The 26,508-nt window shown below is 43.9% G+C and overlaps 1 protein-coding gene across 7 annotated transcripts in view; it reads left to right on the forward strand.

The window, feature by feature from the left end:
- Positions 1 to 26,508, forward strand: part of PRKAG2 (protein kinase AMP-activated non-catalytic subunit gamma 2) — a 299,615-nt gene that overhangs the window by 267,445 nt on the left and 5,662 nt on the right. For 5 of the 7 annotated variants that reach the window (XM_027538540.1, XM_027538541.1, XM_027538545.1 and 2 more), the window contains 8 exons: positions 6,474 to 6,555; positions 7,584 to 7,642; positions 15,493 to 15,538; positions 17,219 to 17,273; positions 18,586 to 18,712; positions 21,436 to 21,601; positions 22,082 to 22,119; positions 23,543 to 23,689. In XM_027538540.1, coding sequence (XP_027394341.1) covers positions 6,474 to 6,555; positions 7,584 to 7,642; positions 15,493 to 15,538; positions 17,219 to 17,273; positions 18,586 to 18,712; positions 21,436 to 21,601; positions 22,082 to 22,119; positions 23,543 to 23,689 — 720 coding nt within the window. The remainder of the gene's footprint in view (positions 1 to 6,473; positions 6,556 to 7,583; positions 7,643 to 15,492; positions 15,539 to 17,218; positions 17,274 to 18,585; positions 18,713 to 21,435; positions 21,602 to 22,081; positions 22,120 to 23,542; positions 23,690 to 26,508) is intronic. The other 2 variants (XM_027538542.1, XM_027538543.1) reach the window with 1 other exon arrangement.

Raw genomic sequence — 26,508 nt, forward strand, 5'->3', positions numbered from 1 at the left:
ACCTTTCCCAGCATCAGGGTCTTTTTAAATGAGTCATATTGGGGTTAGGAGGATTCAAACGTTGGTACACTTCCCAGGAAAAGATACATGAGAAAGCAGTTACTTGAAAAGTTCAACATTGGCTGCACTCAATCTGTAGACTGTGTACAGAATTCCATAATGTGTATTTCAAATGTTGAAGCCTTTGTTCCACTACTTCTAGCTGCCAGTGTTGCTGAAGAGAAAGCTGTTTTGTTTTTTCTTCTTTAATCTCCGTCTTTGATGTGTGGTTTCTTTTCCCCCTCTGACGCTTTTGAGGTTTGCTCCGTGTCTCTGGGCTCCTGAATTCCGTGCCTCGTGCCTGGTTGCAGGTTTTCTTCTTGTGAGCCGGCGCCCAGTGGGCCTTGGGGCCTGACCCGTCACTCGTTCTGTGTTCATCGTGCTGTTTCTTCCGAGGTCATCTTCCTGCTCTTTCCTTTCTTCTGGAAGTTCAGCCAGGAGATCGTGGGCCCCTGAACTGCTCTTTAGCATCTTTATTATGTCCCCTTTTTGTTCTGTTTTCTTCACCCGTCTAGAACTTGCAAAGCTTCAGTGTTCAGGGCTGTGCCGAGTGGTGCACAGTTAAACAGAGAGCACCCACAGCTGGAGGAGCACGCTGTTCATGCAGGGCTACCGCCTGGTGGGTCTCACTCAGGAGTCGGGCCAGCTGTCTTTTCCATTGGAAGCGCCCAAGTGTTCATCTTTGTGCCTTTTATTTCTGATGCAGTTTCTCCGGAAAAAAGTCCTTTGATGGTTGATGCAGTTATGATCTGATTTGGAACAATCTCCCTGCTTGTTTTCAGACCCGCCCCCGCCTCCCCCTGGCATCCGGAGCCTCCAGTCCTGGGCTTCTCTCCACACCTGACTCTTCCCCCCCGACGCCTGACTCTCTCCCCCACGCCTATTAAAATACAAAATTTTTAAATGGTATCCGTTTAAGTAACTTGCTCAACAGGTGAAAAGAAATAAATTTTTCAAAGGTACTCAGGGACCCTGACGTTTTTTCCTGAAGACTGGAACTCGATTGTGCCCGTCTGCTTTTATCCTGTCTCTGTTTGGTAATTGGTGACACCCTGTGCCTTCTGTAGTTGTAAAGTTTTCTAAGTACAGTTTCAAAGGACTCCACACACGTGATGCCAAGGAAACAGGTTCAGAAGGTCTCCTGATGGTGCAGAAGCTGCGGCCAAGTAGAGGAGGGACAGGCAGGGCTGCTGACCAGCGACACCGACACGCACCCCCCTCAGGGGCTGAGAGCATGTCCTGTCCACTCCAGGGGCTTCTGTCCCGTCTCTGGAGGGGCGAGTTGTGGCCCCCACCCTCCATGACGTGTCAACATGTCAACAGTCTGTGTAGCTAAAGTTAAGACAACAAATCTTTCTGTACTTCTGGTCTGGTTTGTAGAGACTGGAAAATTAAAAGCTTTGTTCCTTTTTGACTCTTACTGCTGAACATCTTCAGAGCAAGTCTGGCTCATGCAGTCACTTCCGGGAACTCCCTGGTGGCCTAGTGGTCAGGACTCCAGGCTTTCACTGCCGAAGGTCCAGGTTCAGTCTCTGGTGGGGGAACTAAGATTCTGCAAGCCATGTGGCATGGCCAAAAAAAGAAAAAAGCCCATGCACTTGTGAGGAAAACGTCTGTTAGCCCCTTGCGTGGCTGAGAATGTTGGGGCTCAGAGAGGGCGGAGGACCTGAGCCAAGGAAAATCCAAAGTCAGCCTGGTTGGTTCTGCAGCTTCGCCCCGCTGAAGGCAGAGGGAGATGCCTCTGCTTCAGTCCCAGCATTTTCCTCAGCGTCTGGCTTCCCAGGTAGCTCAGCTAGTAAAGAGTCCACCTGGAATGCAGGAGACCTGGGTTCAATCCCTGGGTCGGGAAGATCTGCTGGAGAAGGGATAGGCTACCCACTCCAGTGTTCTTATGTTTCCCCTCTTCCCTGGTGGCTCAGCTGGTAAAGCCTGCAGTGTGGGAGACCTGGGTTCGATCCCTGGGTTGGGAAGATCCCCTGGAGAAGGGAAAGGCTACCCACTCCGGTATTCTGGCCTGGAGAATTCCATGGACTGCAGAGTCCTTGGGGTCGCAAAGAGTCGGACACAACAGTGACTTTCACTTCACTGGCTGTCTTAGCTTCCCATGCAAAAGTGAAGGCACTTTTCACCTCGAATCCCTAATGTCCCCTTTGCCCCTGGATGGTGGCTTCCCTGGGTTTGTCCCTCTCATGGCATCAGCAGTGCACCCTCAGGTCAGCACACGTCACAGCCCCGCCATCCGAGGTGCCAGCCTGAGCGTCCACCCTGCGTGTGAGGGTCGGTGCTGTATGGGCATCTCCTTAGGTTTGTGTGCAGAGCCCTTGAGAGCCCTTTGGTAACCTCCGAGCATTTAGGGGCCATTTAACAGTTTATGGGCTCCCCTTGTGGTTCAACTGGTAAAGAATCCGCCTGCAATGCATGAGACCTGGGTTTGGTCCCTGGGTCAGAAAGATCCTCTGGAGAAGGGATAGGCTACCCACTCCAGTGTTCTTGCCTGGAGAATCCCATGGACAGGGAAGCCTGGCGGGCTACAGTCCATGGGGTAGCAAGAATCAGACATGACTGAGCGACTAATGCCTAATAGCTTGTAGGTAGCACATCAGGCAGAGAAGTTATTGTGGCAAAGCAAGATGTTTTTCTGTTTCTGGAGGGACAGTCACCGTCTTCAGAGTCAGACCCTCCTTCTGTTGGTGTCCCCATCTGTGCACTTGTTGCTTCTTTGAAAGTGAATGTCCTTTTTCCCTCCGGTCGATTCAGTTTTCTCTTTGCCTTTGATTTCTAGCATCTTACCTGTGATGTGCTGGGTGTGGTTTTCTTTGTCTGTTTCCTGCCCTTGTTTTATTTGACTCTTTTTGATCGATTACAGTTTTCTATTGAAGTTCACTGATTTGAAGATGATTGGAAAAACGCGTTTTGAAAAAATTCCAGGAAGATTATGGAGCTCAGTCCGTGTCTTTTCTCTCAGTAACCGTAGCTCCTTGAATCCTGCCTGTGTGGTGCCTGCAGCGCTTTCCCATCAGGGTTTGCATACAGTCTGTCCAACTGGTGTAGTTGTTTTCAGCTATCGCACCATGGCCAAACCAGAACTTCAACGGCTGTGGTCACTCAGGCTTACATGCATGGTCCTCATGAATGATTTTTACACTGGTTTTTCTGTGCTAAACCTCTTATTTTGGAGAAAACAATGAGCAGTTTGTGGTTTTAAAAGTGCCCCCGCTCCCTGCCTACTCCAGCCAGTTAGAAAAACAAGCTAAGCAGATATTTAATGTGTTTCAGAATCTATTTGTCCGTGACTTTCCCCAGGATCCTTTGATGATATTTTCTAGGCTCACCATCAAGGATTCCCAGATTCCCATGGTCCAGGTAGAAACAGACCATTCGCCCTCGCTCACCACCCCGGATGCCGTTTAGTTCCACACACTGGGAATGTTTTGTGATCCTTGATACAAGCTGTGGTTCGAAAACCATCTTCCCAGTTTGTAGATGCCGTTCAGTTCCCGCCTGACCCTCATGCCCTTGGATTGGCTCTTCTCTTCTCCTCTCCCCAGTTCCTTGCCCGTTTGTCCAGCAGGTTGATGGAGCCCCCGCTGTACTGAGGACAGTGCCAGGCTTGGCCAGGACAAGTGTGGGAAACAGCCAATGAGAGTCCCCCTCAGCTCCAGCCATCCCTCGGCTCCTGTTCTGATGAGCCAGGCACCTCCATCAGTCACTCTTGTTCCGTAAATAAAGGCAGAAACCAGTGCCAACCCATTACTCTTCCTCTGACATGAAGCTTTCTGTTCCTGTAATCCTCCCATTTGTTTTTGCTGTTATGTTAACAAGGGGTTTGGGAATATAGTGGATGAAAAAAGAGCCTTTTTCTTTCTTGGTTATAAACATAACTATAACACAGAATTAAAAATTTTTTAAGATATACATTTTCACTGCTTCAACTCCTTAGTATAGAAGTTACATTTTTTTGCTTCTCTTTGATCTTTTCTGTTTAAATACATGTTTTATGTAATTATAATGCATAATTTTATAGTCTGCATTTTCACTGCCATAAACCTTTTTTTTTTTCCCCCCACTTTAACACAGTCTTCACAATTATACTGTTTGGTACTTTTTTTTCTCATTGGTATGCCGGTATTTAACAAGTTTGCGGGAGGCAGATCTTTTTTCAGTTTTCTGTAGTAGAAATAATGCCACACTGAACATCGTCAGTTCAAAAATCCTACTCCTGAAATTTTTGTGTAACTAATTCGACAGAGAAAAAACCGGTACACAAACAGTATTTTTGTGATTCTTGATACAAGCCGTGGGTCAGAAACTATTCTCACAATTCGTGATGCCACTGGGGGTTTTACAGCCACACCTGTATTAGGTGTTGTAACTTAAAAATATTGGCCTATTTAGCTGCTATAAATGATAGTTTTAATTTGCTTGAACTTTCATTTCTTTGATAATCAGTAAAATTGAGCCATTTTCCAGATGCCCTTTGCTCTCTAGAGGTCATTGTCATCACTGAGCTTAGTAAGTCATCACCTCCACCACCTTCTTTCCCTGCCATGGTATCTGGGAGGGTGTTTGTCCTGAGGGCTCAGAGAGATTCTGCATGTGAACTACTCTGAACAAGACGCAACCTACAACGGGCATACGGTGGTAGGTCTCCGTCTCAAAAATATATAAAAATATGTGTATATTATGTCTTCATGCCTTCTCTTTCTCACCCTCAGGGGAATGAAGGGGGTGTGCTTGATGTTTTGTTATTAAACATATGAAAAACAGATTTTCATTTCAAGTACTTTGATACAACTTTAGTGTTTTCAAATGAATTAATAACCACCTATAAAAGGGATTAAACTCTGAAGTTTAATTCTTTTATGTGGTGTTAATTATATGAAGTCTGTATGTAGTCGAGAAACTTTTGATACAAGAAAAAAATTTTTGAGGTTAATTGCATTGTTTGTTTCAAAAAATAATCTCTAATCCCTGTATACCTTGCAATATAATACAGAAGCATATTGCTTATATTAATACATTCAGTTATTTTTAACTTATCAAATTACAAAACTCAATGTTGAAGATAACTGGTAAGATTAGGTTGAGTATTTTAATAGGTTGGTGCAAACATAATTAGCATTTTCAGTCCGTGAATTTTAAATCATTATAACTAGGCTCAAACACATCTTTGTTAATCAAAATAGGAACCATTACAATCGACACATTTTTGCCAGTGAGAAGTTTATTCATGTAGCATAACAACCCGTGCTTTGGGATTTGACAAACTCCAGGAAAGCATTTTCTGCCTCCTGCTGATTGAAGAATCGTTTTCCCTGCAAAAAGTTGTCGAGACGCTTGAAGAAGTAGTAATCAGTGGGCGAGAGGTCAGGTGAACATGTGGTTTGAGGCAAAACTTCGTAGCCCAATTCCTTCAACTTTTGAGGTGTTGGTTGTGCGACATCAGTCGGGCTTCGTCGTGGAGAAGAATTGGGCCCTTTCTGTTGACCGGTGCAGGCCGCGGGCCTTCTAGCTTTCAGTGCCTCGCATAGATTTGCTGAGCGTGCTTCTCAGATGTAATGGTTTCTCCGGGATTCGGAAAGCTTAGTGGACCAGACGGGCAGCAGACCACCAGACAGTGGCCATGACCTTTTTGGTGCAAGTTTGGCTTTGAGAAGTGCTTTGGAGCTGCTTCTCAGTTTAGTCACTGAGCTGGTCACTGCCGGTTGTCACATGCAGTCCACTTTTCGTCGCACATCACAATCCAATCGAGAAATGGTTCATGGTTGTTGTGTAGAACAGGAGAAGATGACACTTCAGAACGACGGTTTTTTTGATTTTTGGTTAGCACATGAGGCACCCACTTATGGAGCTTTTTCACCTTTCCAGTTTGTGTCAAATGCTGAATGACCACAGAATGGTCGCGTTGAGTTCTTTGGTGACTTCTCGCGTAGTTGAAAGAGGATCAGCTTTGATGATTGCTCTGATTGGTCCTTGTCACCTTCCGACGGGCTGCCACTGCGCTCCTCATCTTCCAGGCTCTCGTCTCCTTTGCAGAACTTCTTGAACCACCACTGCACTGTGTGTTCATTAGCAGTGCCTGGGCCAGATGTCATGTTTATGTCGTGAGTTGTCTCTGCTGCTTTACAACCTATTTTGAACTCGAATATTCAAGAAATTGCTCGAACTGGCTTTTTGTCTAACATCATTTCCGTAGTCTAAAATAAACATAAAAATACACAGCAAGTAATTAGTCATTAGCAAAAAAACATAAAGCGAGAAAGGCGCATTAAAATGGTGTATAACATAACCACCTTTAAGAATGGATTCCAATATCAAACGGCAGCTGTCAACAATGCAAAACCACAGTTACTTTTGCACCAACCTAATAGTTGGAGGTACTTTTCCCCCTGTACATGTATGACTAAAACTGTGTGTTGTTTCTCTTGTCTTAGGTTAAAAAGGCCTTCTTTGCCTTAGTCGCCAATGGTGTTCGAGCAGCACCTCTGTGGGAGAGTAAAAAACAAAGTTTTGTAGGTAAGCAGTGCGGGCCTGGGGAGAAATCTGAACACCTGAGGTGTTGGAATCCAGCCTCGTAAAAACATGACCAAGTTAAAAAACACCGTTACTTTTTACATCCTGTGAGGTGGGGCTGCTAGTAAATTCAAAACCAGGTGCTGGTTTCTTTTCATCCAGCACCTTTTTGGCTCCAAAGCTTCCTCTGGGCCTTTCCGGGTCCCGAGAGCCCCAGGAGCCCCAGGAGCCCCGGCCTGAGGCCTGCCGTCTGCTGGTTGGCAACTCTGCTAGGTTCCCGCTGCAGGGCACCCCCATTTCCTCCTGGGTGAACATCTTTCTGACACGGCAGATGAAATGATGGAAACATGGTTGATACCTTTGCTAAATCATTGTTACACTATTAAAAATACCGCTGACTCGCAGTATCTAGACTCCATAATATGTCACCTCAGGAATCTCGGTGGACTGTGGGTGTGGCCCCGTCTCAGCAGGCACTGCATCATCTTGAAATGACTCCCTGTGTCCGCCTCCCCTCGGGCTGCAGCTTCATCAGGGAAGCGGTCCTTGTCTTCACGCTGTAGTCCTGGTGTCTGGCACACTGTGGGCCCGTCATAAATTGTGCCTGAGGAAGCCATTGTTTTTAGAAGGATTCTCAGAAAACCATCCACATACTACCAAAAGTGTCCTGTCTCTAGAGCTTATGGTATACTTGATCTTGAAGTATCCGAAATTATTTGCGTGCAGATGCAAGTCTTTCATGATGTTTTTGTAACATTCAGAAAGTTTTCTCTCAGTGAATTGCCAAATACTGTGATTAATTCCATTAAATACTATTAGGCTTTAACGTCAGTTAAATTTGTGTATCTTAGTTTGGGGTAGATAATTAACAGGTTAATAGTTTTAAATGATATATTAAGCTGTGCTGGTAATCGTCATAGTATAACCTAGAAGGTTTTCTAGTAAATAAACATTTCAGGTTGGCTTATCACCTGAAATTTTCCTTGAATGTTTTCATAGTTTTATATTTAATATGTAATTGTTTCTTCCAGGAATGCTAACAATTACAGATTTCATTAATATACTACATAGATACTATAAATCACCCATGGTAAGTGCCAGAAATCCTTACGTCACGTAAGTGGAACCATGTATGTCTATGCATGTGTATATAGAACTGTTCGTGTGTGTGTGTTTTAAGATTTTGTGTGTTTTTTTGGTACTGGGCTAGCAGTGCTGGTGGTTGATCTTTCCAAACACACACACACACACACACACACACACACACACACGGCTTCCCAGATAGCTCAGTTGGTAAAGAATCCGCCTGCAATGCAGGAGACCCCAATTCCAGTCCTGGCTTAGGAAGATCTGCTGGAGAAGGGAAAGGCTACCCACTTCAGTATTCTTGGGTTTCCTTTGTGGCTCAGCTGGTAAAGAATTCCGCCTGCAATGCGGGAGACCTGGGTTTGATCCCTGGGTTGGGAAGATCCCCTGGAGAAGGGAAAGGCTACCCACTCCAGTATTCTGGCCTGGAGAATTCCAGGGAGTGTACAGTCCTTGGGGTTGCAGAGTCGGACACAACTGAGCAACTTTTATATATATATATATATATACACACACACACACACATATTTATGTGCAGGAAACTTCAGTGTAAATTAGTCTGATATTTGAAGCTTGAGGAAAGTAGTCTTAGGAAACATTTTAAAAAAATAGCCTTTTTGTTCAGCTTTCAGAAATCCTCGGGTTAGTGGGATTCTGTGTACTTACTTATTGCCTGTGTGCTAAGTCACTTCAGTCGCGTCTGACTCTTTGCAGTCCTATGGAGTGTAGCCCACCAGGCTCCTCTGTCCATGGAATTCTCCAGACAAGAATACTGGAGTGGGTTGCCATGCCCTCTTCTGGGGGATCTTCCTGACCCTGGGATCAGGGAACCCTGGCCGGTTCTTTACGTCTGAGCCACCAGGGAAGCCCCCACTTATTGCCTAGCTAGGCTGTTGTTTGTTTAGTTGCTCAGTAGTGTCCAAATCTCTTGTCACCCCATGGACTGTAGCCCGCCAGGCTCCTCTGTTCACAGCATTTTCCAGGCAAGGATACTGGAATAGGTTGCCATTTCCTTTTCCATCCGCAACCCAGGGATTGAACCCTGAGTCTCCTGCATTGGCAGGCGGATTCTTTCCCACTGAGTCACCAGGGAAGCCCCTACTGTAAATTTCACTAAATTTGTGTTCTTAATGGCATTATGGGCATGCTATAGCATTGAGATCTGCCTGGACGCATAAATGAAGGAGGCCACTCGTACGTCTTTGGACTGGATGGCTGTGCCCAGTGAAGCCTCGCAGTAGATGAGCTGACACAGGGTTCACCTTCCGGGCCTATGGATGTTCATGCAGTTTCTTGCAGTTACCCCCGAAATGCTATAACAAGGACTATACAGACACTGTGGTTTTAACGAAGTAAAAATTAAAGTTGGAGAAGTTCATTTTTGACATCTTTCTACTGGCTAATGTTAGTGACAGAACTCCCTGGTCCAGTCCCGCTGTTTTATAACAGCATAGTTGGAAAGCCACATGTGGCCTTAATCTAACACTGTGATTTTCATGATTCTTCAGCGTGTTTGGGTTTTGTTCTTCTTGCTTTTGCTGGCTGAGCCCTCCAGTGCGGCGCTGCCATCGTGAAGGCAGGCCTTTCTGCCTTTCTGCCCTCCTGGAGGGGAAGTGCTCAGCACCGCACTGTGGCTTTGGTGTCCGCTGCAGTGCTTTCACAGATGCCCTTTATCACGTGGAGGATGTTGCTCCGTTTTCAGGTTTGCCAAAAGTGTTTCTCAAGAACGCATGTGGAATGGCGTCAGATGCGTTCTGCAGCTGTTTTGTGATTCTCATGTTCTTTTTCTCCATTCTCTTAGACACCATTTCTTCAAGTACTTTTCTGTCCACTCCTCCACTTTCTAGGATGCTAGTTACTCAACTGACTCTCTCTTGTTTTGTAGCATTTTCCCCAGTATTTCCTCTCTCGGCTTCATGTCAGATATATTTTATTTCTGTGTCTTCATTTCCACAGTTCCTTTCCTCCACAATATCTTACCTACTTTTTTTTTTTTTCCTTTCAGATAGTATGTTTTCTGTCCTAGGAATTCCATTTGGATCTTTTTTATATTTTCCATTTCTCTCCCTGTAATGTTTATATTTTCCTTTAAATCCTTGAACATATTATGTCAGTTGTTACATATCTGATATATATGTATCAGAATCTATTTCCATCATCTCTATTCTGGGTCTGATTCTGGTGACAGGTTTTTCTCCTATCATGGGTCGCATTTCTGCTTCTTACAAATTAATAATTCCTAATGAATGCTGAATATTATGTATCATATATTATAATATTGTGAATATTATAATTATAACATCATGTGGTTGAATATCTGTTTTGTCTTCCTTTAAAGAGTATTGGACTTTGGGCAGGCATTTAAATTACTTGAAGATCCTTCATTAAAAGCAATTTTGTTGAGATATAATTTGTGTCTCTTATATTTCGCCCATTTGGAGTGTGCAGTCCAGTGGTTTTTTAGTATATCACAGGGCTGTGCAGTCATCACTACAGTCAATTGTAGAACATTCTCATTACCCTAAAAAGAAACCTCACACCTCTTAGCTGTGACATGCCACCAGTCCACCTTTAGCTCCAAACCTAAGCAGCCGCTCAGCTGCTTTGTAGATTACCTGTCCTGGACACCTCATATGTGGGGACGCACACACTATGTGGTCCTTTGTGACTGGCTTCTTTCACATGACGTAGTGTTTTCAAGACTCCTCCATGTTGTAGCATATGTCAGTACTGCATTTCGTTTTGTTGCCAAATAATATTCCATTTTATGGCTCTATCACATTTTACTTATCCGTTCATCGGTTGATAGACTTTAAATGGTTTCCACTTTTCAGCTATTATGAATACCACTGCTATGAACAGTCACATACAGGTTTTTATGTGGATATCTGTTTTCATTTCCCTTGGGTATAGATCTCAGTTCAGTTCAGTTCAGTCGCTCAGTCATGTCCGATTCTTTGCAGCCCTATGGACTCCAGCACGCCATGCTTCCCTGTCCATCACCAACCCCCAGAGCTTGCTCAAACTCATGTCCATCAAGTCGGTGATGTCACTTAACTGTCTTATTCTCTGTTATCCCTTCTCCTCCTGCCTTCACTTTCTCAGCATCAGGGTCTTTTTCAATGAGTCAGTTCTTCGCATCAGGTGGCCAAAGTATTGGAGTTTCAGCTTCAACATCAGTCCTTCCAATGAACACTCAGGACTGATCTCCTTTAGGATGGACTGGTTGGATCTCCTTGCAGTCCACGGGACTCTCAAGAGTCTTCTCCAACACCACAGTTCAAAAGCATCAATTCTTCGGCTCTCAGCTTTCTTCACAGTCCAACTCTCACATCCATACACGACCACTGGAAAAACCATAGCTTTGACTAGACAGACCTTTGTTGGCAAAGTAACATCTCTGCTTTTTAATACACTGTCTAGGTTGGTCATAACTTTTCTTCCAAGGAGCAAGTGTCTTGTAATTGCATGGCTACAGTCACCATCTTCAGTGATGTTGGAGCCCAAAAAAGGGTGTAGACCTAGGAGCAGAATTTCTGGGTCCCACTGTAACCTGTGTTCAGCTGTTTTCCACAGTGGCTGCAGCATCGCACCTTCCCACCAGCAGTGTGTAGTGTGCCAGTTTCTCCACACCCTCGCTGACACCCGTGACTGTCTCTCTCTTGAATGACAGCCATTCTAGTGTGTGTGAGTTGATACCCAGTTGTTATTTTGAGTTGCATCTCCCTGATGGCTAATCACGTTGAGTATCTTTTGGCATGCTTCTTTTAAGGATTGCTTTTAAGCTTTGTCAGAGTGTTAATCATTACTCTGGCTGGTTTAGCTCTACGTATACTTCAGGGATCTCCATGGATTTCCCTGGTTCTTTGGCAAGGACTTTCCACTCTGTGGTCGGAAGGCAAATGTCCTTCAGGGTACGTCTTCCCGGGCTCACATAGCATCATGCCATGCATGCCTGCTTGGAGTTCAGTCAGAAACTCAAGGACCTCTGTGCAGTCTTCTCTGTTTCTGGATCCCCACCCCTGCGTTGTCTAGTGCTGTGTCCTGCAAGTCCCACTCGGCTCGTTCTGTCTAGACTTTGGTTTCTGTCTCCTCAGCTCAGTGTGACATCATGCTCTGCTGGGGGTCAGCTGCCCGAGTCAAGGTCTCGATGCCTCTAAGGCAGGACATGGCGGTCACAGAGCTGTTTGCCTCCCTTCTCTCAGGGACGACCGACCTGCCCCGCCTGTTGTCTCATGTCTGGCAGCAGCTCCACGTATTTTTTTCCCATTTCTGGTCGTTTGTACCAGGAGACTAAGTGTGGCCTCATCTGTTGCGTCGGGGCCAGTAGAGCTCTGTGACTGTTTCAGGCATACCTTTTTGCACAGTTTTTGTTGTCGTGGTTGCAATTTTAACTTACCACAGTCCACTTAGAGTTTATATTGGTGTTATGTAGAAGGTATACTTCCATTAATCTGCCCCTCACATTTTTATTTTAAACAAAATGAATAAAAGGGAAAAAAATCATTTTTTTATATTTACCCACATAGGTACCACTTTCTATTCTTTTCTGTGGATCTGAGTCACCATCTGTTTTTACTGCATTTGAAGAACACCCACCAGCATGTGTGTGGTCCACATTGGTGACAAATTATCTCAGTTTTTTTGTCCAACAGTGTCATTATTTCATCTTTTTTTTTTTTTTTAATCTTGATTTTGGAAGGACAGCTTTGCTATTTTATAGAGATTGAGTTAACTGATTTTGTTTGTTTTCTTTACCTCTTTGAGGATGTAGTTTTGTTGTCCTTTGCCCCCCAGTGCTTCTGATAAGAAGTCAGTGGAAACGGCTGTCCTTGTCTCCTCTTTGTAAGGCACCAGTTCTTCCTGACTCAAGGCTGTCTCTTTAACTTTGGATTTCGGCTGTTGACTGCAATGTGTCTTTGTATTCATCCTGTTCCGGGTATGTTCAGTTTCCATGATCTTCTAAATTGCTTTTCTACCTATTTGGGGGGCTGCTGTTTCTTCAAAAAAAAGTTTTTTTAATCTCATTCTTTCTCTCCTCTCCTTCTGGGACTTGGATTCCTTGCATGTTAGACCACTTGATCCTGTCCCATAGGTCTCAGTCTTTAGCGCCAGGGATCTTCAGATGATGTCTGTTGATCCATCTTAAACTACTAATTCTACCTGGGGTGACCTCCAGTCTTACTGCTACTGCTAAATCACTTCAGTCGTGTCCGACTCTGTGCAACCCCATAGAAGGCAGCCCACCAGGCTCCCCATCCCTGGGATTCTCCAGGCAAGAACACTGGAGTGGGTTGCCATTTCCTTCTCCAATACATGAAAGTGAAAAGTGAAAGTGAAGTCGCTCAATCGTGTCCAACTCTCAGCGACCCCATGGACTGCAGCCTTCCAGGCTCCTCCATCCATGGAATTTTCCAGGCGAGAGTACTGGAGTGGGTTGCCATTGCCTTCTCCGATCTTACTATCAAACCTTATTTCTTCTGGATGCTTCTTTTCAGTGAGACGGGGCCTGTGACTGTGAACAATTTTGTAGCTTCTCTGGAACATTTTCCAGGCTGATTTTTCACCAACTGGAAATGGCAATTTTAAATTATCATTTTTATGTCTGTTATAGAAAGAACTGTTCCTGATGATGAGAGCCACGGCGGCTGTTTTCCTATTAACCACTGTATTTACACAAGTGGAGGTACCAGATAGCCTTTTTTTTAAAGCCCAGTTTTGTTCTCAGGCAGGGGTCGCCGGCTTCTTCTCCGCCATCCCCAGAGCTGGCTGGGGTGTTGCTGACGCTGGGCAACTGGGGTCCCGCTTGCTTCTCCTCTCCTGCCAACCTGTCCACTCAGTTCCTCCTCTCTCTTCCTCTCCTGGACTCCCCTGCTCTCCTTCCCCCGTGGCTGCTCTTCTTTGGAGATCCGAATCCTCGTCCTCCACGGGCATTCTCCTTCAGGCCCTTGGTCCTTGCCGGTTGACACTGGGGTCTTCCAGAACCCTCCTCAGGCACCCGCTGCACCATGGTGAGCTCCCTGCTGTCCCCCTGGAGCAGATGGGTCCCCATTTCAGCGCCCCCCCAGGAATTACTCAAGCGGCACTTTTCAGGTTGTGTTCTGATTCCACCGAGGGCACGGCCTCTCAGCTGGGAGTGACTTTCCTCCCCCGGGGACGTTACATCTCTGGGCTGGGGAAAGGGTGGGCTGGTTCGACTGGTGTGGCGTGGGCAGAGGCCGAGGATGCTACCAAACACAGCGCACAGGACATCCCAAAGCGTCCGCCGTGCCAGGGGCGAGAAGCGCTGTCGTCGGGGTATCTGAGGTTCTTGTTAGGTCGTTTTTAGAGGTATCGACTCTGTCTTACACATGTTTATACCTTATACACTATCCACACCTTCCCATCGTGCTGGGGCCAAGTGCCCCCGCTTCATAATAGACCCCCGTGTTAGCCGAGCATGTCCACGCTGATGACTGCAGCTAGAGCCCCGAGGGGTTGTGCAGGCAGACAGCAGGGAGGCCCCTCCTCTTCTGGGCTCAGGCTCCACCTCAGAACCGCCTGAGATAGACCAGGATGTTCTGCTTTCAACTGTGAAAGCCAGAGGCTCATCCTCCTCGTTTAGGAAGCTGATTCCTTCCTCATCCTCCTCTGTGTCCTGGATGCTATCAACCTAGCATCAACATCGGGAGGTCAGGGGGGCTTCTTATTCATCCATCTGTCTCTATCTCCCCTCCTTCATTCTTCTCTAAACCTTTTTATTCTTCTCCCAGTGGCCCCCTCTGTCCCCACAGTCACCATTTCGAGATCTGACCTCCCCAACGCTTGGTCTTGTTGCATCTGACTCAGTGCTTCCCTGGCCTCTTCCCCCTGACACGGAGCCCACCCCGGGTTGTCAGTCCCCTAGCCGTCCGTCTCCTTTCTGTGTTTCAGGAACGTGAAGAAGTCCTTTCTTCTCCGGGCCCTTCCATGGGTTTGTCTTTTGGGTTAATGTGAAGTCCACCCGCAGGCAGAGCCTGGCTGAAATCTGCCTCTTGAAGGTCTCCGGGTCTGACCTCTGACCTCTGCTCATCCTTGCATCCCCACGATAAGCCTTGTAGAGTCTGCTTCCCCCGCCCGTCAGTGGCGGCTCTGCACAGGACTGTCAGTGTTGCCAGGCAGGGCTGGGAGCTCAGAAAGAGGCCAGGCGTTCCTGCGGCAGGGCTCCAGGAGCCCCGAGGGGTAGCAAGCGCTGCAGCAGGCTGGGAGGCCCTGTGCCCCAGGCTCCCTCACATAGACCTCACAGAAGCTAGTGTGGATGGCCTTCCACCCCCTTGTTTAGGGAGGGACGCAGATTCAGAAACCTTAAGTACTTTGACCAAAAGCAGCAGCCAAGATGCGGTGATGCGCGTGCTGACTCCAGGTGACTGGCTGCTATCAAACCCTCTCTACCTTTGTGAAGATGCCCGCCTGGTCCAGGCATAACCTGATCCAGCAACTTAATTAGTGCAGTTTAACCAACTGCCCTTTTTAAACTAGAGAGGCTAAAAATCTTGTATTTCCTAAGAAGGAGTGTGTGTTTATATATGTTTTAAATTTATAGTTAGCATAAGTTGTATACTAACTATATTGTAAAGTTTTTAATTTTAAAGTGTATCACAAATTTTCAAATTAATATTATCGTGTTGGTTTATGTTTTAACTTTATACATTTGTCTTCAAAGAAATGCAGAGCACGCTTTATGTCTCTCATTTATATTTCTACATTTCTGAACTACCTCGCTTGTTTCCATCTGTTGAATTATAGGACTCAACAGTAGTTATGAAATAGTAGTTTCTTTTTTTCCTTGTCTTGTATATGTTAACATTTGCAAATAAAATTTTTCCTTATTTCTAGGTACAGATTTATGAATTAGAGGAACATAAGATTGAAACATGGAGGGGTAAGCAATATTGAGTGTTAAAAAAATCTTTTTAATAACAGGAAAAAATGTTCTACTCATACGTAAAATGTTTTAATCTCACAGGTCCTCTGCTCTCCACTTTATAATCTACTATGTTGATTAAAACATTCTTTTCTATCTTAATTTTGATACTAGTGTATGCCATATTGCTGTAAGTGTTACCCATTCTGTTCGGTACACATGTACAGAGAACCTGCAGCAAGTCTTTATATGAGGCTGGGATGTAGATGAATAAGGAGCAGTGCCCAATTCTCTGCCCTTCAGTGGGGCCACCATTCACCACTGAGTGTTACCTCCCAAATCCTTGTCTTTGGATAGAAAACGCACAAAAGGAATGCCTGAAATTAACTGAAGCAAGGATCTGTTCCTACTTAAATTCGACCATTATTTCTTTGCAAATTATGTAGAAACATAGAACAAATGAACCTTAAACTAGATGATTTGATGATTTGAATTAAATCACAAGAAAATAAGATTGCTTTCTTTTGCAACGTTGGATCTCACCCTCTTTGGGTATAATCACAATACCCTTTTCTGAAATGGAGCCATTTTTAAAATTGTAATTTCAGGGCTGTGAAATTGTGTCTTTAATGAGACCTGTCTTGCTGGGTTTGGTACGGCGAGGGCAAAGGAGCAGTCAGCAGGAGTAGCATAACTAGGGCCAGGGGTGGGCCTCATTAAGGAGGGATCCTTTGTGGGTATTCAGGGAGGTGTATGGACAGAAACTGAGGGACCCGCTGAAGGTAGTTTTTTAATTTAAATCTGAAATTTAGCTTTGTACTTCCCATTATCTGCTTGGCTTGAAAAGCAACCTTTAGACTGGCTGCAAAATCTGAACACCCGTTAGAATTCTCTAAAGGGCTGGGCCTCTTTTAATCCTGTACGGAAATTTCATTGAGTGATATATTTATTTGATTTATGGTGGCTTTATCACGCCAAACCAAAGTAAGTCAACATGGAATCCACATATCAGCCTATTATGCAGTGAGTATATATTTTAATACCAAGACAGATACTTCTTAATAAAGTCTACTGTTTAAGTTATGTTAGACCAAGGTTTAAGTATATTTACACTTTGTATATTACATGGCATTTGATAGTAATAAGGTCAAGATTTTCTTGAATGCCTTCTCTATAGAAACCTCAGTAAAGCAAATGAACTGTAAAGTTTATCTTTACAAAGATGATTTCTACATACTAAAAAGATCCCCAGAGTAGATCTGAGCTTTGGTCTGGAAAATAAAACCTAGTAACATTTGAAGAGCAAAGTTTGTTACAGCTTTTATCTTTTAACTTATAAAAATTAGTTTTAGAGGATATCATGCTAAGCTTCATTTCTTGAGGGTGATCATAACTTGGTGATATTCCAGTGGCCTCTGCTGGTATTGCTCTTTCACTGGATTTCTTGACGTTTCTGGTTTTTACAATATCTATGGTAACATTGTTTTTAAATGCTTTTCCACAAAGGCACCATCTGAACAGTGTGGAACTTGTTTAAAATAACCAGAACTATCATTAACACAATAGTTTTCAGTAAGTTAATTCAGTTTGGGTTTTTAATCATTCTAATCATTATCTGTAAATGGAAGGCTATTTTAACTTAATAATTAAAAAAAGCAACTATGTTACTAATTACATATTTTCTTTCTATAAATACAGAGCTTTATTTACAAGAAACATTTAAGCCTTTAGTGAATATATCTCCAGATGCAAGGTAAACATGTCAAGTTTTTCTCCTTTGAAAACATTCATTCATTCAGATTCATCCGTTTTGTGACCATGGGTGACAGGTTATTTTTGTCTAGATGGAGGCCAGCCTTCAGTATTAAATTCAGTAAACTTAACAGACAATGACAGTCACCGCCACTGTGGGTCCACGGGGGTGATGGACTAGAAGGTGGTCGCACTAAGCAGCTCAAGAATCCAGATCACCTGCAACGGAAGCCAAGTGGGGAGCTGTTTAGTTCTTAGAGCTGCCGATCCCTGAGCTGTCCTCCGAGCCTCGCAGACCAGCCTTTGGAGGGTGTTGTGCCCAGGAATGTGCATTACAGCAGCTCCCCCAGGGCTTCTGATGAGCACTGAAGCGGAGCAGTCAGCCTCATCCGGCACTGGTCCAGAGGTGGTCAGAGGCAGGGCTGCCCTCGGTCGTCCTGCTGGACGTCCCATTGTTCCAGATCCAGGAGCTTCCCAAAATTAAAGACAAACATCAAACCACAGATCCAGGAAGTTGGCCACACGTGTGGAACCAACCAGGCTTCCTGGAAATGGCTCAGAGACGTCTCTACATTTGTATAAAAGCATTCTTAAAACTAGTGCTCTAGTGAGAAAAGGTTGGGCTTCCCTGGCAGCTCAGATGGTAAAGAACCTGCCTGCCGATGCAGGCGACCCAGGTTTGATCCCTGGGTTGGGAAGATCCCCTGGAGAAGGGCATGGCAACCCACTCCAGTAATCTTGCCAGGAGAATCCCCATGGACAGAGGAGCCTGGTGGGCTACGGTCCATGGGGTTGAAAAGAGTAGGACATGACTCAGCACACACACACACACAGAGTGAGAAAAGGTGGAATATTGATTTTTATTTCTAAGACCTAAAAAAGCAGCTCCACCCAGCACCCCCTCCTTGTCTGCAGTCACAGGAGAGGCCAGAGCAGGAAGCGGCCTGTGAGTGAAGTCAGGGCAGCCTCGCCAAGCCCACGCGCCCTCTGTTGCCAGAGTTGTCCATTAGCCTCCCTGGGGGTTAGCTTCTGTCCTTTCTCAAAAGCATCAACCCTGCTGTTAAAAAAAACTGCTCTCCTAGAGGTTTGTCACTTACATTTGGGTTTGAGATTTTGTATTAACACCGATTGTGGAAGATCAAAAATTTGGCTGAAGTCTGCGGTCTAAAACTTTTCCAGAACACTTTAATGTCTATCAACCTCTTAATAATTGTTACTGAAAGGCATTGAAGATGCATTGAAAGCAGGGGTGGTCCACAGTTTTCTACTTCTTCTTTAAAGCCTCCTAACAACTATAATGGCTTTTCCCGCAGCCTCTTCGATGCTGTGCACTCGTTGATCAAAAATAAAATCCACAGATTGCCAGTTATTGACCCCATCAGTGGGAATGCACTTTATATACTTACCCACAAAAGAATCCTCAAGTTCCTCCAGCTTTTTGTAAGTAGTTTTTAGTGTTTCTAAAGACGTAGTTGCATCTGCTTTAACTAATTTACTTCAAGTAAATTGGCTCCCTGTTACCCTCATAGAAGAAATTTGTTAGCTTCGAGGTCTCCGTTTCTAAACTTCCGTTTCTCATCTCACTGCTATTTGAATTGCACATTCTCAAAGTTGATTCCAATTAAAAAGCAATCCCCTTTTAGCTCAAGTATCAAAATAGTAAAAATGCTTGGAATTCTCTATTTAAATAAGAATATTTTTATTGCCTGCAATGAGGGGACATAAAGCAATTTTCAGGTCAGTCTAATTAAGGAACTGCTATACAAGATAACGAGCCAGATTGCCTTATGAAGCTTTATTGGTATCATGGTTTGGAAATATATTCTAAAAGTCCTGTCCCCCGGGTTATCTTATTATTATAAGTGCAGCAGTGATAGGAAAACCCAAAGCAAATAAAATTTTGACCAAGAGAATACCATGTTGGTCCAAATGAGAGCTATATTTTCTGTAGGTTTTTTCAACTGTGTTTGAAATAAGATGGCTTCATAATCAGCAAAAATATAGAACCTCTTTGCTTTGCAGTGTTAAAAAGAGGCTCAGAGGACCAGTGTTTACAGAAGGGCTTTAATCTTTTTTTCCCCTCTAATTACATGCACTGAAGTTGAGGTTATAAGTAATTGGTCAGCTGGAACCAGTAGGCGGCCTCATTCCTGGTTCAGAAGAGATCATATTAAGAATCATTCTTTAAAAGAAGGTAAAATCTGCATGAGGTTAGCTTTGCTGTCTTCCCTCCAGCTTCAGATAAGGAAGTAGTGTAGCATCTGGTGTGACATGCAAGAGCTCAGCTGCTGCTCCTGGGACCTGCTCCCTACAAACCCCTTGCCAGACAGCAGCACAGAAAGTTTATTTAAGACTGGGAGAAACACCTTGTCCATCAGACCAGCCCTGTGTTCTAGTAAGTTTGTGTAAATGCAACCCTCTTGATGCTTAAATGGATAGAAAAAGTAGGAAGGAGAAGAGTTTATTTACAAAAAAACAAAAAGCACGAAGTTTGGTAGAGACAATCCAGGGAAGAACTACAGAGGCACGGATTTTGATGGTCAGACTCCCCGTCCGCCATGGGGCTGGATGCAGTCCCCTTGGCTCTGAGCTCCGGCAGGACCCCCGGCCGGAGCTGGGCCAGGCCCTTCGCCCACATAACCCCTTAAAGTCATCATTTAAAAAGAATATGAATCATGAGCGCCAAACACCGTTAAGCACTGACGCTGTGTCAGGCACTTCACATGGTAAACCTGATCCCCGCCACCACCCTTCTCAGGTAGGTATTTTTACTCATCTGATTCTTAAGCGATACAGTTCAGCGAGGTGGTGTGGCTTTGCCACGGTAGCCCTCCCTGCCCCCGGCCCCCTCGGGAGGCGGCTCAGGTCCTAGCCCTCAGGGCGCCTGGCTCACAGACCCGGACCCCGGTGGCAGAGCTCCAGCCCACTTCCACGGCCACGCTGTCGAGGAAGAGCCACCCACAGTTGGAGACAGGCCTTGGGCCATTTTTCTCTTCTATACAAAGGAGAGGAGGTTGCCTCTGCCAGTCCTGCTTTCTATTTGGGCCAATGTGATCATTACAATCGTGCTGTTAGAATGTCCAGCTAGGAATTTCCAGATAAAAAAATGAAGTTTTACTGAGTTGAAAGCACTCTCTCAGAAGCAGTAGCATTGCCCCAGAGACGTTTGCCCGTTAGCCGAGTGGACAGCGTGGATCAGGGGTTAGTGATCCTGCGTCGAGATGGGCTAGGTGACCTAATAGGCCTTTCTTTTTTTTTTTTTCTCTAAATTTCTAGGATTCTCATGATTTGAATATTGATGAACTCTTTGACTTGAACATTTTGTTTCTTCTAATTGTTCATCTTTTCCTGATAATTATAAGGTACACCAGCAGGACGGAATCAACTGTGCCCTTTATAAAAGGTGGATTTTTGAAACCATAGAACCTTGTTTTATTTTAGTCAAACGTGACCCTAGACTTCTCTCTTCTGACTTCTCCCTCCTCCTCTAAAACAGCCCGTGAAAAGAAAAGTTAACTTTTAAATGTTCTTCTAATTCTGTTCGGTTGGCTTGTTCTTGTTCCTCATAGACAAAAATTGGAGTCCTCCAAAGGAGAATTCGGGATGTTAGAAGTGGGATGGGGTGAGAACTGGCTTAGCCGCTCAGCTAGCCACCATCCAACACTTCGGGTTTGGAAGCATGTGGCTTCTTAGTAACTGTTACTTAAAGATGACAGCAGAACCACGAATTTAACAGGAATACTTTTAAAAGATTCTTGGTGGCTGATGGGCCTTAATATCAAAACAGGGCTGTGGTTCCCTTCTGTCCACTTTCCCAGTGAATGAAGAGAAGGAGAAAATGTTAGTGCTCTGCAGCGTTTTACTAAGTACTTAAATAGAAGCTTAGACATACAATCTGGTTTGAACAAAAGACACAGTCCTTATATGTAACATTTTCATATTAATTTACTAAATACTTAAATAGAAGCTTAGATACACAGGCTGGTTTGAACAAAAGACACAGTCCTTATATGTAATATTTCCATATTAATTCAGATTTCCGGATAGATTTGTAGAAAAGACTAACTTTAATTTGTTGCACATAGTTTTCATCAAGTGTGGACATGTGAACATTAACAAGGAGTGTCTCGGCTCCAGAGCATCTGTGTTATCTTCCTGTCTAGATGTCTGATATGCCAAAGCCTGCCTTCATGAAGCAGAACCTGGACGCACTTGGAATCGGGACCTACCATAACATCGCCTTCATACACCCGGACACTCCCATCATTAAAGCCTTGAACGTTTTCGTGGAAAGACGAGTGTCTGCCCTGCCCGTGGTGGACGAGTCAGGTCTGTGTGCCAAGCCATACCTGTTATCTCCTTAGGGTGGAGTGTGTGTTAGCCGCTCAGTTGTGTCTGACTCTTTGTGACCCCATGGACTGTAGCCCGCCGGGCCCCTCCATCCATGAGGTTCTCCAGGCAAGAATACTGGAGTGAGTTGCCATTCCCTGCTCCAGGGGATCTTCCTGACCCACATATCGAACCTGGGTCTCCTGCATTGCAGGCACTAGGGAAGCCCCACTTAGGGTAAAAGTATTGTTAAATGACCTGGCGTATCAGATAAGTGGGGAGAAGGAAAACTTAGACCAGGGAGCACTCAGGGTAATAAGAATCATGTTTTCCATGAAGATATGATTTCATATCTGTTTTTAAACAGACAAGTTTATTTTGTTTAGCAGTATTTAATTCCCAGTGATTATCTAGTTAAGATTGATATTAAATGCTATTTCTTGTTTTACGACTTTTTCTAACGTATATTTTTATTTTTAGGAAAAGTTGTAGATATTTATTCCAAATTTGATGTAATTGTAAGTATTTTTAATTTTGTTAAACCTGTCATCTAGAATGCCTGTGAAGCATATTCATTACTCTGTTTTTGTGATTTTTCCTAACTTAATAATTCCTGGCTTATTTGAGGATGAGGATCCTATCAGAGAATTCCACAGACTCCCCCATAATAACTGTACTTTTATTGGTATTTTATTCATGGATTTAGCAGTGAATAACATACTATCAGCATCTTATAATTCTTTGTTTTTTCAGATCAGCCATGCCTTACCCGTTACTATAGCGTGTGTGTGTATTAAGTGGCCGTGTTTCTGTGTGAGAGACAGTGATTCATTCTGCGAACAGGCGTGGGCCTGGTACACACGTGGGTCCCTGGGCGCACGTAGCCCACTACTTGCTGATTGGCAACCGCTGTTCTAAAGAGGACAGGAAACCGATTACATACGTTGTATAGAGATCTTCCTTAATCCCTGGTTTAAATGTACCAGATTGATTTTGGTGCTACATCCTTCCACGTGTGCTTCTCTCCCCACCTCACTCATTTAAATGCATTTCCTTAGAGTTTTACATTAATTCTAAGAAAGGGAACTGAAACTCTGATAGCCCCAAACATGCACATCTTTTTTTTTTTTTGCCACAATATTGACTGCAGCATTTAAGTATTATTTTGTAGCTGTCTCAAACCCTTATGTTTCATCCTATTCCGTTTAACATAATAGACACCGTAAAACAGGCTTACTGGAATCTGGTTGGGTGGGACCCCTATAAGTTTAATGAGAGCCTTGAGACCCATTCACATCTATAGGACTTCCTCCACGAGTACTTGGTCCTGACGGCTCCCCACCCCCAAGCCTTCCGAGCAGAAACCTTCTTCCCCAGCCCTGGGGACTTCTCACCCTTGGCAAATGTTAGTCCACCTCTCAAAAGACTTTATACATCAGGGAACAACCCTGTAGAGTAAGAGAGAGAGGGATAAATTAGAGTTTGGGATTAACAGATACAAATTACTATATAAAATAGATGAAGAAGATCCTACTGTAGAGCACAGGGAACTATATTCAAGATCTGGTAATAACCTAAATGAAAAAATACATATATATGACTGATTCACTTTGCTGTATACCAGAGAGTAACAGTACCTTGTAAATCAACTATATTTCAATTAAAAAAAAAAAAAAACCCTATTGGGTAAGAATGGGGAATCTTCCATAGGTCACGCAGTCAGAATTTAACACAATTGCTTCATAATAAAGGTATACCTTACAAGCTTTACTGTTGATAAGATGATGAAATAACCGTACTCACGGCATGTGTTAAGCCAGTACCATGGTACTAAATTAAGATAAACATTAATGTTTTTAAAAAATCAGGTTGCTTTGAACTTACTTTGGTCATTAATGTGAATGGAAACAAAGGATATAATTCACTGCTACTTGATTGCAGAACCTTGCTGCTGAAAAAACGTACAACAACCTAGACATCACGGTGACCCAGGCCCTACAGCACCGGTCGCAGTATTTCGAGGGTGTAGTGAAGTGCAGTAAGCTGGAGATCCTGGAGACCATCGTGGACAGAATCGTGAGAGCGGAGGTGAGGCGGCTGTGCACGCACGTCCCTCCCACCTCCCTCCTTCCTTCCCTCCACCAGCACTAACTAGGAAGCAGGGCCCCAGGAATTCCGAGGCACAGGAGCAGCCCCTGAGGCAGCCTTCCAGTCCAGCCGTGTGGCAGTCTCCTGCTGTAGAGCGTATCATGTGTCTTGGCACTTAGTAGGTCATCTGTGATGTCTTGGCACATAGTAGGTCATCTGTGAATGGCCACTGAATTAAATTTATAAGGCCTGATGTCATAGGCGAATCAAATAAATGGGTAGGCTACTTTCATGGTTTTAAAACTTAAGAAAACAGAAGTCCCAAGAGCTTTAAGTTTCCTTAGGGTGCTAGTGAATTTAAAGCTATAGATGTAATTAATGTTGTTTTAACAAAGTAAGTCAATAAAACTGTGTTCTGATCTTTTACTAAGTTAGAGTAATTGTCTTCCCATCAGCGTGTCTTTTCCTGATTTAAACCGTAAATGGTCAGTCCATCTCCTGACCCTCAGCCTCATGTCCCCTTTTATTTTACTTCCTGTAAGGTTTTTTTAATATACTTTACATAACACTCTAAATAAAAGATGTGCAGGCTCACCCCCATAGTGTATCGAATGCATTAAACCCATCCTCAGATAATTTCTTTCCTTTCTTGTTACGGATAGGAGATTACCCTCTTTATCAATCTTTAGGACTGAAGCATCGATGCGCCTGTGTTCCTCCTAATCCCTAACTGGGCAAAAGCCATTCATAAGTCTGCTCTGATTTTTATTTAAATGCAAGGATGCAGTCCAAAAAGAAAAGTGCCTGAGCATTTTTAGGCTCACGGCGGGTGACCTTAGCCTGCTTTCTGAATCTTACCTGTAAAGTGGTATGGAGGCTGGAGCCCCTGCTCAGGAGCCAGTGGTGCCCAGGTCCACCGGCCCTGCCTGTGTGGAGAACCCCACTGCCCTGTCCTCGGGGCTGACGCCCAGCTGCAACCACCAGGCTTTTACCCTGTTTCCCTAGCCTTAACATGAAGGCTTTCATTTTTCTACTTGAACTTAATACCCATTACTAGTTTTCCAAAGGGCTTTAAGTGGCTTAGGAATACATCTAAGCTTTCTGTTGTTCTTTTTATGTGTCTTTTGAAGATCATAAGAAATTCCTCTATAAGGACAATGGACCACATCCATCTGATGGACTCCTTTATAATGATTAAGGATCATGTTAAAGGAGGATGCTATTGATATGGAAAAACAATATATTGCCAAGAGGAAAAGCCAATATAAAGTGTAATCCTTTGTGTGAACATAACGCACACACGCATAGAAAAGAGTCTAGAAAGACTTGCACCCCAGTATTGACACAGCTGTTTCTGGGGACGTGAGGACGTGGGGAATGCCAGCACTCCTGCGTGTTCCCACACCCCTGTTTAGGCGTGTGTTACTGTCACATGAAAGAAGAAAGTGATTGGCTTGTCCTGGAAGTTCATCGGGTGAGCAACACAAATTTTACTGTAATATGAAATAGGTCATTGAGGAAAATAAAGACGTAATTTAAGTTTTCTCAAGTTTCCCATCTTGACTCTTTTCCTCATTAACTATTTTCCACCAAAACATGTTGAAGCTGAAAACTGGGGACAAAGACCAGTTTTTAGCTTCAACATATTTTTGTTAGGAGAAGGGTATACATCAGCACTGTGTGTATCAGCCATGATTTGGCTTGTTTATATGACAAATATCACACTAGCTTTTAGAAAAGGAACATCTGTATGTTTAGACTCATCAACAAATAAAATACTTTTGGTGCAACTAATTCTAAGTTAAATGGTTTCCTCTTGACCTTTAGTATTTAGTAGTTCAAAAGAGAGTCATTTATCATTATTAAATATTAACAACCGTGTCTACTATAGAACATAAAGCATTCTCTGACCCTAGCTGTCAAGCATCAGTTTATGATCACAGTTAATAGATAACTGTATTATATCACAGGGTGATTGAAGAATCTAAATTGTTCTAGAGGAGCTTTTAAAATAAATGTACGATTAGCATGATTAAGATGACAGAGTAATTTCCTTTTTAACCTAAAAAAAAAGCAAGCTATGATGTCAGAAGAGTCTCCAACACAGTATCATTCAAGACAGACTTTGAAAAGGATTCCCCTCCTCCCTCCCATCTCTTCCCTGTGCGCCCCACCCCCGATTCTGCACCAGCCAGGGTTTCCATGGTCAGGATGGGGAAGAGAATCTCCAAGCTGACCACCAGCATGTGTTTGCTTCAGGCCTGAGTCCTAACGCTCATACATCAGAGAAGCTCTATGCTCTCTCTCTCTTTCCTGAGGACACCTTGTTACAGTAATACCTCAAATATTGTCCACTTATAAAAGCCTTTCAAGTAGAAAACAGGACATGAATGTAATTCATTTCACTGTGTTATAGTTGATTATCCTCTGTTATTCTTAATATATGAACTTCATAGAGAAAAGAGAAAAAATAAGCATAGTGACCTTTTAGTTTTGCTGTTTATTTGGACTTCTCTGCCATGTAAAACAGTTATCTGATAGTTATTAGAAACCAAAGTACAACGGTAAAAAATCTAAAACCGTTCAAGAGATTATAGCTACAAGAAATAGCTACTATTACACTTCCTGTTTTGAGTTGTATCTTTCATATATTAATATTTTGAAAATAGAAAACTAAGCCAGACATAGCCAGCCAATGTTTCTTGTGTGCATGGGGCTAAGTTGCTGCAGTCATGTCCGACTCTTTGCAATGCTTTGGACTGTAGCCCTCCAGGCTCCTCTGTCCGTGGGAGTTCTTCAGGCAAGAATACTGGAGTGGG

Source organism: Bos indicus x Bos taurus, chromosome 4 (assembly GCF_003369695.1).
Source record: "Bos indicus x Bos taurus breed Angus x Brahman F1 hybrid chromosome 4, Bos_hybrid_MaternalHap_v2.0, whole genome shotgun sequence".
NCBI classification, from domain to species: domain Eukaryota; kingdom Metazoa; phylum Chordata; class Mammalia; order Artiodactyla; family Bovidae; genus Bos; species Bos indicus x Bos taurus.